The following is a 13,112-nucleotide window of genomic DNA, read 5'->3' as shown; positions in this document are numbered from 1 at the left end:
CTGGTTTGTTCCTGTTTATCTGGGCTCACCTTTTGAGATATATGAATACATTGGATGGTTGTATTGCATTCTTTTTTTCTTCCTCTAGAGTGACAGCGTTAATGGAGGCCGGACGTCCTCCACTATATGGCTTTGGTAATTCCTCTACCCTCTCAGCTTTATTGTCCTGCCAAACCTGACCCTTCCTTCCCATTTCCCTACCCTTGACTGTTAAAATGTTTTGTTAAATGATATGGAAACAAAATCTGACATAGCAAACTGACTTATCACCAACTGGTCCCTTCAATCTCAGGCTGTACACTGACAGATGGGTTCAAAACAAATAAAGTTTAATGCTTAACTGGATAAGAAATATTACTTCACCTAATTTTTAATCTTCTCACATTACAATCATGCCACTATTGCCATTAGGAGTTATGAGAGCAGATTCCATTTAGTTCTATGTAATAAGATTGTCAGCAGTTTTCTCTGTCTGACTTACTGTGATGTAATTTTAACAGCAATTATATTACCCAGACAGTTTAGTATTCATCATTATTTGTTTAGAGCTTACATAACTGAAGGTAATTGTGGGATTTTTTTTCTCTGCAATAAAGACAACGCAGAGGGAGAGGCAGAGGGAGAGGGAGCAGGCTGTATCCCAACTGGGGCCAGCACAACTTAAGTCCCTCCTCTTCTCCCAAATCCTTTTTTTAAAATCAAATGCAGTAGCACATAAAGACTTATTTTCTAGTTTATTTTCTCCAAGGAGTAAAACATTCATTCACTGGGCATATTAAACAAACAAATAAATAATCTTTATACAAATAAATAACAAAGGGGTAAACTTGGTATATAACTGAGGCTGCACAGATTGTTGTTACACTAACCTTACTAGCCTTACTAAAAGGGTACATAATTTTGCGGTACCCTGCCATTAAACACTGCCGAATTATAAAAATATATAGTTAATTAAATCGCACGGTCAATGGCGTACGCGCAAAAAAATTCCAAATCCAAAATAGCGTATTTTTGGTCACTGTTTATATCATGAAAAAATGTGATCAATACAAAAATGGTACCACTGAAAACCTAAGATCAGGGTGCAAAAAATTAGCCCTCATACCACTCCATACACGGAAAAATAAAAAAGTTATAGGGGTCAGAAGATGACAATTTTAAACATATATATTTTCCTGCATGTAGTTATGATTTTTTTCAGAAGTACGACACAATCCTACCTATATAAGTAGGATATCATTTTAATCATATGGACCTACAGAATAAAGATAAGGTGTCATTTTTACCAAAGATTTTTTTGGGTAGAAACAGAAGCCCCCAAAATTTACAAAATTCAATTATTTCTTCAATTTTGTCGCACAATGATTTTTCTTTTCCGTTTCGCCGTAGATTTTTGGCTAAAATGACTAATGTTATTACAAAGTAGAATTGGTGGCGCAAAAAATAAGCCATCATATGTATTTTTAGCTGCAAAATTGAAAGGGTTATGATTTTTAAAAGGTAAGGAAGAAAAATGAACCTGCAAAAACTGGAAAACCCTCCGTCCCCAAGGGGTTAAAGGGGCACTGTCAGATACAAAACTTTTGATATGTTTTAAAGCATGCAAAACCAATAGGTTATGCAATTGCGTTCGTTAGAAAATTTTCAGTATTTAGCACTGAAAAAGCCAGTCAAACAACTGCCCCCCCTGCGTGGTTGGACACATACTAGTCCTGATGTGTCCATGCGTCATCACCTATGTCATGGACACACTTCCTTGATTGACAGCTGTGAGCGCAGGGCTCACAGCTGGAGAAAAATCCTCCCACTGTCAGCTTGTGTCCCGCTACTGTCAGTGAGGACAAGCTGGGAGTTGTAGTTTTGCTAATGCTAGGGGAGATGGGAGCAGACAGCATACTGAGGGAGGAGGCAGAGACCTGCACAGTGAGGCCACGCCCCCTCCCTTTGAGAGGAATTCAGACTAGGGAGGTAAATTAAAAGTGCAATGTACATGGTCAGAATTAGGTACTGAGTGATATATTAAATAAAAAAAATTGTTGGATCTGACGTGTATGCCTAAATACCTCACAGGTGTTTGACAAATTGTCGTTAAAGTTGGATGGAAAAATGAAAAAAAAAAATTTTTTTTACTAAAATGCTGGTGTTACCCTAAATTTTTCATTTTCACAGGGGAAAATAGGGGGAAAAAAAGCCCCCCAAAATTTGTAACCCCATTTCTTCTGAGTAAGAACATACCCCATATGTGGATGTAAAGTGCTCTGCGTGCAAACTGCGGCTTTTGGAGAGAAAATTTGTCCGGAATTGAAGGCCACGTGTGTTTACAGAGCCCCCATAGTGCCAGAACAATGGGACCCCCCCCCCCCCCCCATACACACACACCTGCCAGTGGGGTGTAAATGATCAATGCACCCCTTATTAAATTCTGTGAGGGGTGTAGTTTTCAAAATGGGGTCACATGTGTGGGGGGATCCACTGTTCTGGCACCACGGGGGCTTTGTAAACGCACATGGCCCCCTGACTTCTATTCCAACCAAATTCTCTCTCTAAAAGCTCAATGACGCTCCTCCTCTTCTGAGCAATTTGGAAAAATTGGAAAATTGCTGCTGAACTTTGAAGCCCTCTGATGTCTTCCAAAAGTAAAAACATGTCAACTTTATGATGCAAACATAAAGTAGACATATTGTATATGTGAATCAATATATAATTTATTTGGGATGTCCATTTTCCTTATAAGCAGAGAGCTTCAAAGTTTAAAAAAATGCTACATTTTCAAATTTTTTCTCAATTTTTTTTTCTTTTTTACCAAGAAATGATACAAGTATCGACAAAAATGTACCATTAACATAAAGTAGAATATGTCACGAAAAAACAGTCTTGGAATCAGAATGAAAAGTAAAAGCACCCCAGAGTTATTAATGCTTAAAGTGACAGTGGTCAGATGTGCAAAAAATTTTCGGGTCCTTAAGGTGAAAATGGGCTGAGTCCTTTAAGGGGTTAAAAGAAGGTTACCAGTTTTGCCAATGTCTGTGCATGCAGGGGAAGAGTTCTGCTTCAGATCCTAATGCAAATTCTTGTGCAAGGGCAAGTTTTCCTTACAACATTTGGATGGGGTTTGAAAGCCTCATCCACATTCATTGTACTGTAGATTGTTGCCAACTAGCAGTGTGGTATCTGCACCGCAAACCCCCTCAGCATCCTCCGAGAGAGAGTCAAGCCAATTAGTTACAATTACGATTTACCATGTCCATGCCTTATGCATATCTACTAGTATTCAAATCCTCATTTATTTCATGTTGCAGGGGCATGCCTAAGACTCTCAGAGAAACACACTCTCAACCCTTGGGCATCTTTGAATAAGCCCTGCCTGCCTTCATTTTATTTAGCTGGACAATAAAAAGCTTTTAAAGAGTACCTGTCATCAACTAAACTTTCCCTGATCCCCCTCCCCATCTGTCCCTTACTCTAACTATGCCTATCCCTGTGTTTATTGAGGTTTAAAACACTGTGAAAATACCTTTTTTTTTTATCCCTCTTCATTAGCTCAGGAGCACTGTCTTTCTGAAGGGTGGAAGGAGGCGGGTCCCGGCAGGCATGATGTCACATGAAGCCTGGCCGGGACTCTGCTTCTACCAGTCTTCCTGTTTGCTGCTCTCCCTCTGCAGCAGTGTTTCCCAACCAGGATACCTCCAGCTGTTGCAAAACTACAACTCCCAGCATGCCCAGACAGCCAACAGCTGTCCGGGCATGCTGGGAGTTGTAGTTTTGCAACAGCTGGAGGCGCCCTGGTTGGGAAACACTGCTCTGCAGTGTGCATACAGACTAAGTACAGGGGAGGGACGGCAGCCTCTGTCTTTCTCTCTCCTGTGTCTCTCTGCACTAAAAAGTCAATGCTGAGAACCAGGGGAGGTGAGAGCAATTACAGAGTCAGTAATTAAGATGAATGTCGGGGGGGGGGGCACAGAGCAGGGAGTGCAGTGAGATAATACAATGTATAAGATAACGTGTGGTGAGGGGCAGGGAGAACACAGAGCAGGGGGAGGTGACTGGCCTCTGTTATATGAGAGGCATGTGCAGGCTTGTAGCTCACAGTGCTGCTCCAGGCTGGGAGCGAGTCCTGAGCTGAGAGTACTGAACTTCCTGTGGAAGGACCAGAACCCTTTCAGCATTAGTCCTAAAAGCTGTACACTTACTATGAAAAGCATAGGAAGCTGCCTGCAGACCAGGCATAGAAGAGAGACCCCTAGTGGCCAAAAGTATAAAATGAAAAAACTGGTATAAATATTAATATTTTTTTAATGAAGATATATTACAATATGTCTTCATTAATGATTATGAACAACATATTAAAAGTTTTTGTTGATGACAGGTACTCTTTAACTATGTTTGTGTAGGGTCTTCTAAGCTCATGCAAAATTTTGAGGTTGAATTGTAACATGTATCAAATGCATTGTTCTTCACCTCTAAGCAGCCACACATGAAGCAACAGTGGTACTACATTACAAGTAACATTGTCATTCACTATTATTTTAGGTGGCAGGTTACTAGTAGTTGTGAGCTGTTTGTTCGGCCTACAGCTATGTCTCTCGCTCTCCCCATAGACACATGAACATTTTAGCATGGCTGACTTTTTATGTATTCTGATTAGAGATAGAAAGGGTAACCATTGCAAGATAGTTCTGGTGGCTTTTCTTTCTGGGATTTAAAAGGTCAGGCAGTTGAAATCGAGCATACTCAACTCTTCTCTTCTCTCCTCCAACATTACCTATTGAGTGAGAAGAGACCCCTATGCACTTCAGACAGTCTGCTTGTCTGGTTGAAGTCAGTGGGTTCAGCCGACCTTTGACGAAAGTGCATGGGGACCTTTAGTCTGTCATCAAATATTATCCATTTCCAATGGAGGTTGCCATTTTTAACTGTTGACTGCAAAATATGGGTAGAACATTCATTGTATTAGTACAAATCCAACTTAATATGCACAAAGTGATTCATTTGGAAATTATTTTTGCCTCTTAGGCTGGAAGAAAACAGATTGGGGTAGAAAGGGAACATGAAGCTCCCCAAAAAGTTAATGGCGATAACCATGATGAAAATTATGAAGAAGAGGAAGAAGAAGAAGAAGAAGAAGGAGACGGAGCAGCAGGAGCAAAAAATAAGAGGCGAGCCGAGATGTAATGCTCTAAAGGACTCTAGAACACCATGTCCCATTGCAGATTCCAAGCTGGCCTTTTTATGTTGTATTCTTTTTGTATTAGAATCTGACACATTTATATAAAGCTGTATTTTATTATATGATGCTTCTTTTATTAACTTAAAGCTTTAGCAAATATTTCATAATGCACAACCGTTTAAAAACAACGTCGAGCAGCTTTCTTGTGATTGGAGTACTAATACTTACAGTATTATGTTCTCCTATACACAAGAGCATGGTGGTACTACGTATTACCATTACTTAGACCATGTCACGCACCTTGTTTTAGGGCAGAAGAATTATAGATATTGTGCCTTATATCCCTTTTTATGAGAGGGAATTCAGACAGTTTCCTGCTATATTTAATATTTAATGTATGCGGTAATCAAGGTAATGTAACCCTTTGGCAGTGATTGCGACATCTAGAGAAACTATTTTGGTTTAAAATGGCTGAAAGGGAACCTGTCACATTGATCATTTATTCTTGTCTGCCAGAATCATCATTGTAGAGCAAGAAGAGATGAGCAGATTGATATACAATGTTGTGGGAAAAGATGTGTGCCATTTGTATTTTATATATCTAAATCTCAGCTGATTCTGAGCTTAGGTGTCCTCAGGGCGGTCCTTATTAGTGACAAACCGCTATCTCTGTATGCACACTCATACAGAAAAGGATATCAGTCTTTGAGTGAGACTGCCAACTGGACTCCTAGTCATAGAAAAAGCAGAGATTTTATTGAATAAATACTAGTACCGAAAGGGGTTCCACAATTTAAAGAGTACCTATCACCATCTAAACTTTCCCTAATCCCCCTCCCCATCTGTCCCTGACTAACTCTGTCCCTGCATTTATTTTGCTTTAAAAACCCCTAAAAATACCTCTTTTCTATGCTCTCCAGTAGCTCAATTCAACCGCACAATGCACAGGAGGTTGTCATAGCAACGGCAAGTCCATGAATGAGCAGATAAGCAGTGCATATATAATTAGCCATGTGGAAAGTGGATAGAGGGGAGAGGAACTGAGAAAAAGAGAAGAGGGAATGTATCCTCTCTGTCTGCTCCCTGCTTGTGTATGAGCTGAGTGCTCCCCCTCCCTCCTGCCTGTCTGACTGACAGGCTGGGAGCTGCACAGAGCAGATTTCAGACTCACTCACTGAGTCCGAAATGCTTGCTCACAGGATTGCTTGGGAGACCACTAGTGGAGTTTTTAAAGTGAAAAAAACATGAAAGGAGGAATTTTTTTTAAATAAAAGCAATTAAAAAGTTATTCAGTAGGGCTTTATCTTTAATATATAAAAAGTTTGTTTCATGAAAGGTACACTTTAAATAGACACTGTACTATGAACAAACTTTGTATAGATACATATTCCATGCGAATATAAAAAAAAAAAAAACTATATCTTACTAGACAAAGATGTTTGTTTTATTTCCTGTTATAAAATTCTCACCCCCCCCCCCTCCTTCTGCTGTAACCCCTTAAAGGAGCAGCTATTTTTCATTTGTGCACTTCCGCTTATTTCTTTTCATCTTCTTATAGCCATAACAATTTTCATTTTCAAGCTACAGACCTATATAAAGGTTTTTTTTTATGCCACCAATTGTACTTTGTAATGAAATCACTAATTTTACCACAAAAGCTAACTAACAAAAAAAGCAAAAATGACACATTCTTTTATTCTATAGGTCCACACGATTACAAAACCTAATAATTTATATAGGTTTTGTATTACTTTTACTTATTTTAAATATTTTAACATTTTGTATGAAACTTAGATGCTTAAAATTCTTCTGACCCCTATAACGGGAATGTATGAGCACTCATTTTTTTGCACCGTGATCTGTAGTTTTTAAAATACACTGTAGTTTTTAAAATAAACTTGTAAAATACCATAAACAAGTTATATAATGACCAAAAATAGTGCTGCTTCTCATGTACAAACCAATTGCAGCTTATTCTGAAAAGTCACCTGAAATGACGGGTACACCTTAATATGAGAAGTCACTGCTGCCTGTGGGGGCAGGAAAATAATAGGCTAGACTTTCCCACCAGACAGGCTCCAGCAAAGACACTTTGATCTACACTGGTCCTCATGTTTACACACCCTGGTGACGTTTGTCCCACCTCTTCCAATGATGTTCCACACACTGAAGCTTCACTGATCGTCGGAAATGGATTTGGGTTTAGAGATGTCATCAGAAGAGACCGGACAGCTCACAATCATCATAAGCAAACTGAGAGACCAGAATGGATCAGTGCATTGGTGCTGGAGCATGTGAGGTGAGTACAGTGTAGTTTATTGTTTTCTAGTCCAAGCAGGCGTGATTTATTATCATTTATTATTATTATATTGTAGAACCCCGTTAACTTTGTATACACTGTAAATCAATCTGCTCAGTTCTTCTTGCTCTGTAACCTGATACTGGCAGATGTGATTGAATATTTAATGTGATACATTCCCTCACAATGAGGATAAAATAATGAAGAAGAAGATGTAAAACGAGAATTTTTTGATGTTATTGATACCAACCAATCCATTTTCAGCTTCAAATTTCTAACCTCATTTTGACAAATCACATCTGTGTCCTAACTGGTTGTTGATAAGCAATTTGACCGTGTAGTAGGAGATGTCGGCGCTGGATAGAGGAACCAGGAGGAGTGCAGCATAAAATCAAGTTGGGTTTATTGGATGCAACTCGTTTCGCTGCGCATGCGCAGCGAAACGCGTTGCATCCAATAAACCCAACTTGATTTTATGCTGCACTCCTCCTGGTTCCTCTATCCAGCGCCGACATCTCCTACTACACGGTCAAATTGCTTATCTACTGCCTCTTAGGAGGGCTGCGGATGAGGACACAAGCATTTACAGGCGCTTCTCATTGTCCCCCCCCCCCCCCCCCCCAAGAAGTTTGACTCTTTCCATAGTGATCCTGTGAGTCCTGTGTCTAGCATTAATTCCATTTGCTGAGCAGCAAAGTCCTTAGTCTTAGAAACTGCCTTTGTTATAGTTATAACTTTTCCTCAAGGTAAATATGCCTTGAAGTTACAGTTTGTCTCTGTTGCCTACTCATGAGGGAGCAGTATTCTATCACCTTCAGATCATTCATATCCCCAAAGAGCAGCATTCTGACATGATAAAACAGGACTTTTCTGTATTCCTGTGATACAACAACTGCAGTTGCACATCATGCAATGGAGGGTTCCAAAAACACTGATCAGATACTTTTTTTGTTTTTCTGTAGGTCTGCAATCTAGAGCAATTATCGCAAAGCCATATACTTTGTTTCTATTTTACATAGGATTAATACATGTAACACAATATAATTAGGGGCTCTTTAGAACAGAATATTGGTTTTATATTTGTTTGGCTACTACATTTAAAGACCACCAGCAAATGGCAACTTAAACAGTAGTGAAGGTCGCAGCGTTGGGGCACATGCTCCTAATGTTATCAGAGTTTTGTGCAGGATACAGATGTTTAGAGCCAATGCCTTCATAGTAACATGCTTTCTAATCCTCTCCTATCCTGTAGACCAGTGTTTCCCAACCAATGTGCCTCCAGCTGTTGCAAACTACAACTGTCCAGGCATGTTTGGGAGTTGTAGTTTTGCAGCAGCTGAAGGCATGCTAGTTGACAAACACAGCTCTGTTCACAGACCCATAAAAAGTTAATATTCATGAGCCTGTAGACCAACCGTAGAATGTACATCAGTTTTAAAGGGCATAAGAATTCATGTAGAAAGAGCTGTCAATCACTGAGCAGGGCCACCCACTTGACTACTTTTCTTATTCTGAACTAAGCAGTCTAATGCTCTTTGATTGAAGGCTCTCTGTGCATGCACCCTTACACACCAATATAGAGAAGGACCGCCCACTTGACTACTTATTCCAGAATGAGCAGAGAATTACATAAATAAATAACAAATTATCCTTAAACTTTTCCCACAAAACAATATATCAATTTGCTCAGCTCCACCTGCTCTATAACATGTTGCCTGCAGATTCGACTGCTTTTCCATTGTGTCAGGTTCCCATTAAGGGTCTATTTACACCTTCAGTATCCTGCGCAGATTTGATGGTCAGGATTTGTAACTGCAGATTAGAAGCTGTGCTCAGTCATTTAGTTCACATTGAAATCTGCAGCAGAAAATCCTGCGCATCAAATCTGCTCAGGCTACTGTACGTGTGAACCCACCTAAAGGGTTATTCCGGCTTTATATATCTTATCCCCTATCCTTTGGATAGGGGATAAGATGTATGATCGCAGGGGTCCTGACACAGGCCGTCACGCCGCCTCCCATAGACATGAATGGAGAGGGTGTGGCATGATGTTACTAGGGGGCGTGGCCTTGACATCACGACCTCGTCTCGGAGGCAGCGCCCGGTAAAGAATGCCAGGGGCTGCACCGAGATTGCAGGGGTCCCCAGCGGCGGGACCCCTGCGATCATACATTTTATCCCCTATCCTTTGGATAGGGGATAAGATGTATAAAGCCAGAATACCCCTTTAAATGTCTTTTACATATAAAACAATAGAGTTCCCAGTCCTCAAATACCTCAGCCAAAAAGGTTGTACAATGGATTTTTGGAAAGATGCATAAATTTTATTATAAATAACTTTTACACATACAATTTATGCATCTTTCCTAACATCCATTGTACAACCTTTTTGGCTGAGCTATTTGAGGACTGGGAACTCTATTATTTTACATTCCTTTGTTATTTCACCTGAGGGTACAGGTGTACCCAGTTATCCTCGTACAATGTTTGTCATGAGCTGTCCATCTATTTAGATATTTTGTCTTTTACATATACTGCATACAGTTTTCACATTGTTACAAATATTCAACCCCCCCCCCCCCCCCAATCACTTCAGATAAAAGTCTAATCTACTCATCATTTTAACCGCGCCAAATCGTGAAATTCCGGATTTTGCATTAACTATGTAGATACAAAAGCAGAACTTTCACCATATGATAGGACTTCTTCTTTAGGTCCTTCAATCCCTTTTTTCTTTTTGCCAAGAGAGGAGAGAAGACATTTTTTTTTCTTTTCTTTTAGGTAAATATTTGTTTTTTTCCCTTTGCTGGAAACCAATCTTGTTGTAAGAAATTAAAAAAACTAAAATTGAAGTGAATATAGATGTGAGATATGCTGGTATATTTATTCAAGCCCCTAGACGTGTTACTGTGTTGTTTATCATTATTAAATGTGTCAATGCTTTAAATGAGTACATACAGCTCTGCTGATGTTAAGAGGGCTGAGAATGGTAATGACTGTGCTGTGTATTGACTATAGCACTTCCTAATCAGCCGCAATTCACATTATGTTAATGTATTTACATACTGTATGAGGCCATCACCAGCTGGGAATGCTATTTTTGAAATGATCTGCTTTACCTAAGGTCTTCCATGCGATTTGCACAAACCAGAAGTGTCTGTAATGTAAATGACTAAAATCTGGATATGTGTCATGATACTGATGTGTTCATTGCTATATAAGTATTATCATGTTCAGACTGGGCAGTATATGCAAACCTATTGGATCACTGTTGTACATTTTAAAGGGGTACTCCAGTGGAAAACATAACATTTTTTTTAAAATCAACTAGTGCCAGAAAGTTAAACAGATTTGTAAATTTACTTATGTTTGAAAATAATCTTAATCCTTTCAGTACTTATCAGCTGCTGAATGTTTCAGAGGAAGTTCCTTTCTTTTTGAATTTTCTTTCTGTCTGACCACAGTGCTCTGCTGACACCTTTTTCCAGAGCAGGAGAGGTTTGCTATGAGCATTTGCTCCTGCTCTGGACATTTCCTGACATGGACAGCAGAGAGCACTGTGGTCAGACTGAAAAGAAATTCAAAAAGAAAAGAACTTCCTGTGGAGCATACAGCAGCTGATAAGTACTGGAAGAATTAAGATTTTTTAATAGAAGTAATTAAAAAATCTGTTTAACTTTCTGGCACCAGTTGATTTAAAAACTGGAGTACCCCTTTAATGCCCATTCATATATTTGCTGTGTACAGTAGGTGAGAATTTTCCTTCTGATATACTGTTAGTTTATATGAAATACACATGTATTATAAGAAAAAAACAGAATTTGTGTAGAGGAGATATAAGACCCTTTTCACACCACTATTGTGCACTACCGGAAAACAGCTGTTAGTTTTTTTTTATATTCCTTTAATGTCAGTATCCGGATGGGGCACAACGGGCAACAACGGGGCCCGACAGATCCCACTTACTATTATGGGGCCCGCCGGGTGCTGTTGTTTTTTAACAGAAGTAGCGGGAGAAAAAAAACATTGCATGATGTTTTTTTTTCCTCCCACTATTCTCCCCTGTTCCCATGACGGTCGTTGCACTGCCGTGTTCAAATGGCAATGTGAAAGAAGCCTAAGATAGAGACAGCACAGTTATTTGGCTTGGTTAGGAGGACCTGTCAGATTTCCAGACAAGCCAGTTTTACAAAGTACATGTATTAACCATAAAAATTAATTTACTGGTTATTATCTTTCCATGGATCATGTCTCTACACCAGTGTGTTTATACCAGTGTACCTCCAGCTGTTGCAAAACTAAGGCTCCCAGCATGCCCAGACAGCTGTTGGCTGTCCGAGCATGCTGGGAGTTGCAGTTTTGCAATGGCTAGATGCATACTGGTTTAGAAACACTGCACTGGATATATATCATGGAGATGTTCAATGCGAGATGCAGAAGGAGAAAGGGGCTTTACGCATTTATTTGGCTCGACATATGTATGTCCTTAGGAATAAGTTAGAGGGAACCAATCATCAGATTTTACCCTATATAATGCTTGGCAAAGTATTATATAGGGTAAAATCTTTGTCCTCCCCATCCTCGGGGGAAGCTCCTGACCCCAGGGATGGGGAAGATATGAAGTTATAAACTAGTCACTACTACGGCCGTAAGTAGTCCCCTGGGTGGGGAGCTCCACTCACCTACTCCCGTTCTTCGGCCGGCAGCGACACCCCCCTCCATATGATTGACTGGCCGCGTCATCACTCTGCTCCTTCTGTTCAGTGAGCAGAGCGATGACGTGGCCCATCAATCAAGCGGAGGGGGCATTGCTGCTGGATGAAGAACGGGAGTAGGTGAGTGGAGCTCCCCACCCAGGGGACTACTTACAGCTGCGGCGATGACTAGTTTATAACTTCATATCTTCACCATCCCCGGGGGCAGGAGCGTCCCCAGGGGATGGTGAGGATAAAGATTTTACCCTATATAACGCTTTGCCAAGCATTATATAGGGTAATATAGGGTAAAATCTGATAATTGGTTCCTTTTAATATAGTATAGAAATAGGGCTAAAATACAAGTTGCTTTGATTTTAAAATTGCATAGATGTAGTTTTTGTTCCATTCAACCCCCCTTTCTAATTTGGAGACCTTGTATAGGTAGAAAAGTACTGTTCAGTTTATTGGGAAAGGTATAGAAATCAACCCGAGCTGGGACCACCATTTTCCTAGACCCTTTGTAGCTGCAGGGCAACTTTAAAAGTATTGTTCAGTAAATAAGCTGTCCAGGATAGGGCAGAAAACAATAAAACACATATACTAACTGCCATTGTCCCAATCATGCCCGATTCTGCTGTGTAGCTCATCCAATCAGTGGCTGAGGTAGGTCACCAATGTGGCCACTGATTGGTTGAACAGGCACTTCCTTATCTTGAGACCGAGAACAGGAAGTGCTGCACAGCAGGATCGGGCACGTCAGAAGAGCAATGGTGGGGGATCAGAGCAGGTTTTTACATGTTTTTTCTGACCCCATACTACCCACATATAATTGTGAGTTATATCCTGGACAACCCCTTTAAGGTGGCTATACCCTTCACAGCTTCGTATCATATGTGATAACTGGATACAGAGAACTGCTGAGCTTTTCTACCGTCACCCTCTTGTGCCT

General features: G+C 40.2%; 1 protein-coding gene across 5 annotated transcripts in view; it reads left to right on the top strand.

Moving 5' to 3' along the window:
- The window catches only part of GOLIM4 (golgi integral membrane protein 4), a 148,889-nt gene extending 141,073 nt beyond the window's left edge, over positions 1-7,816 (top strand). For all 5 annotated transcript variants that reach the window (XM_056565108.1, XM_056565110.1, XM_056565109.1 and 2 more), the window contains one exon: positions 5,014-7,816. In XM_056565108.1, the coding sequence (XP_056421083.1) occupies positions 5,014-5,172 (159 nt within the window). In that variant the 3' untranslated portion in view covers positions 5,173-7,816. The remainder of the gene's footprint in view (positions 1-5,013) is intronic.
- The last annotated feature ends 5,296 nt before the right edge of the window (positions 7,817-13,112 follow it).

Source organism: Hyla sarda, chromosome 3 (genome assembly GCF_029499605.1).
Source record: "Hyla sarda isolate aHylSar1 chromosome 3, aHylSar1.hap1, whole genome shotgun sequence".
Lineage (NCBI taxonomy): Eukaryota > Metazoa > Chordata > Amphibia > Anura > Hylidae > Hyla > Hyla sarda.
The sequence above is the reverse complement of the archived record's forward strand: the minus strand, read 5'-3'. Positions and strand labels throughout refer to the sequence as shown.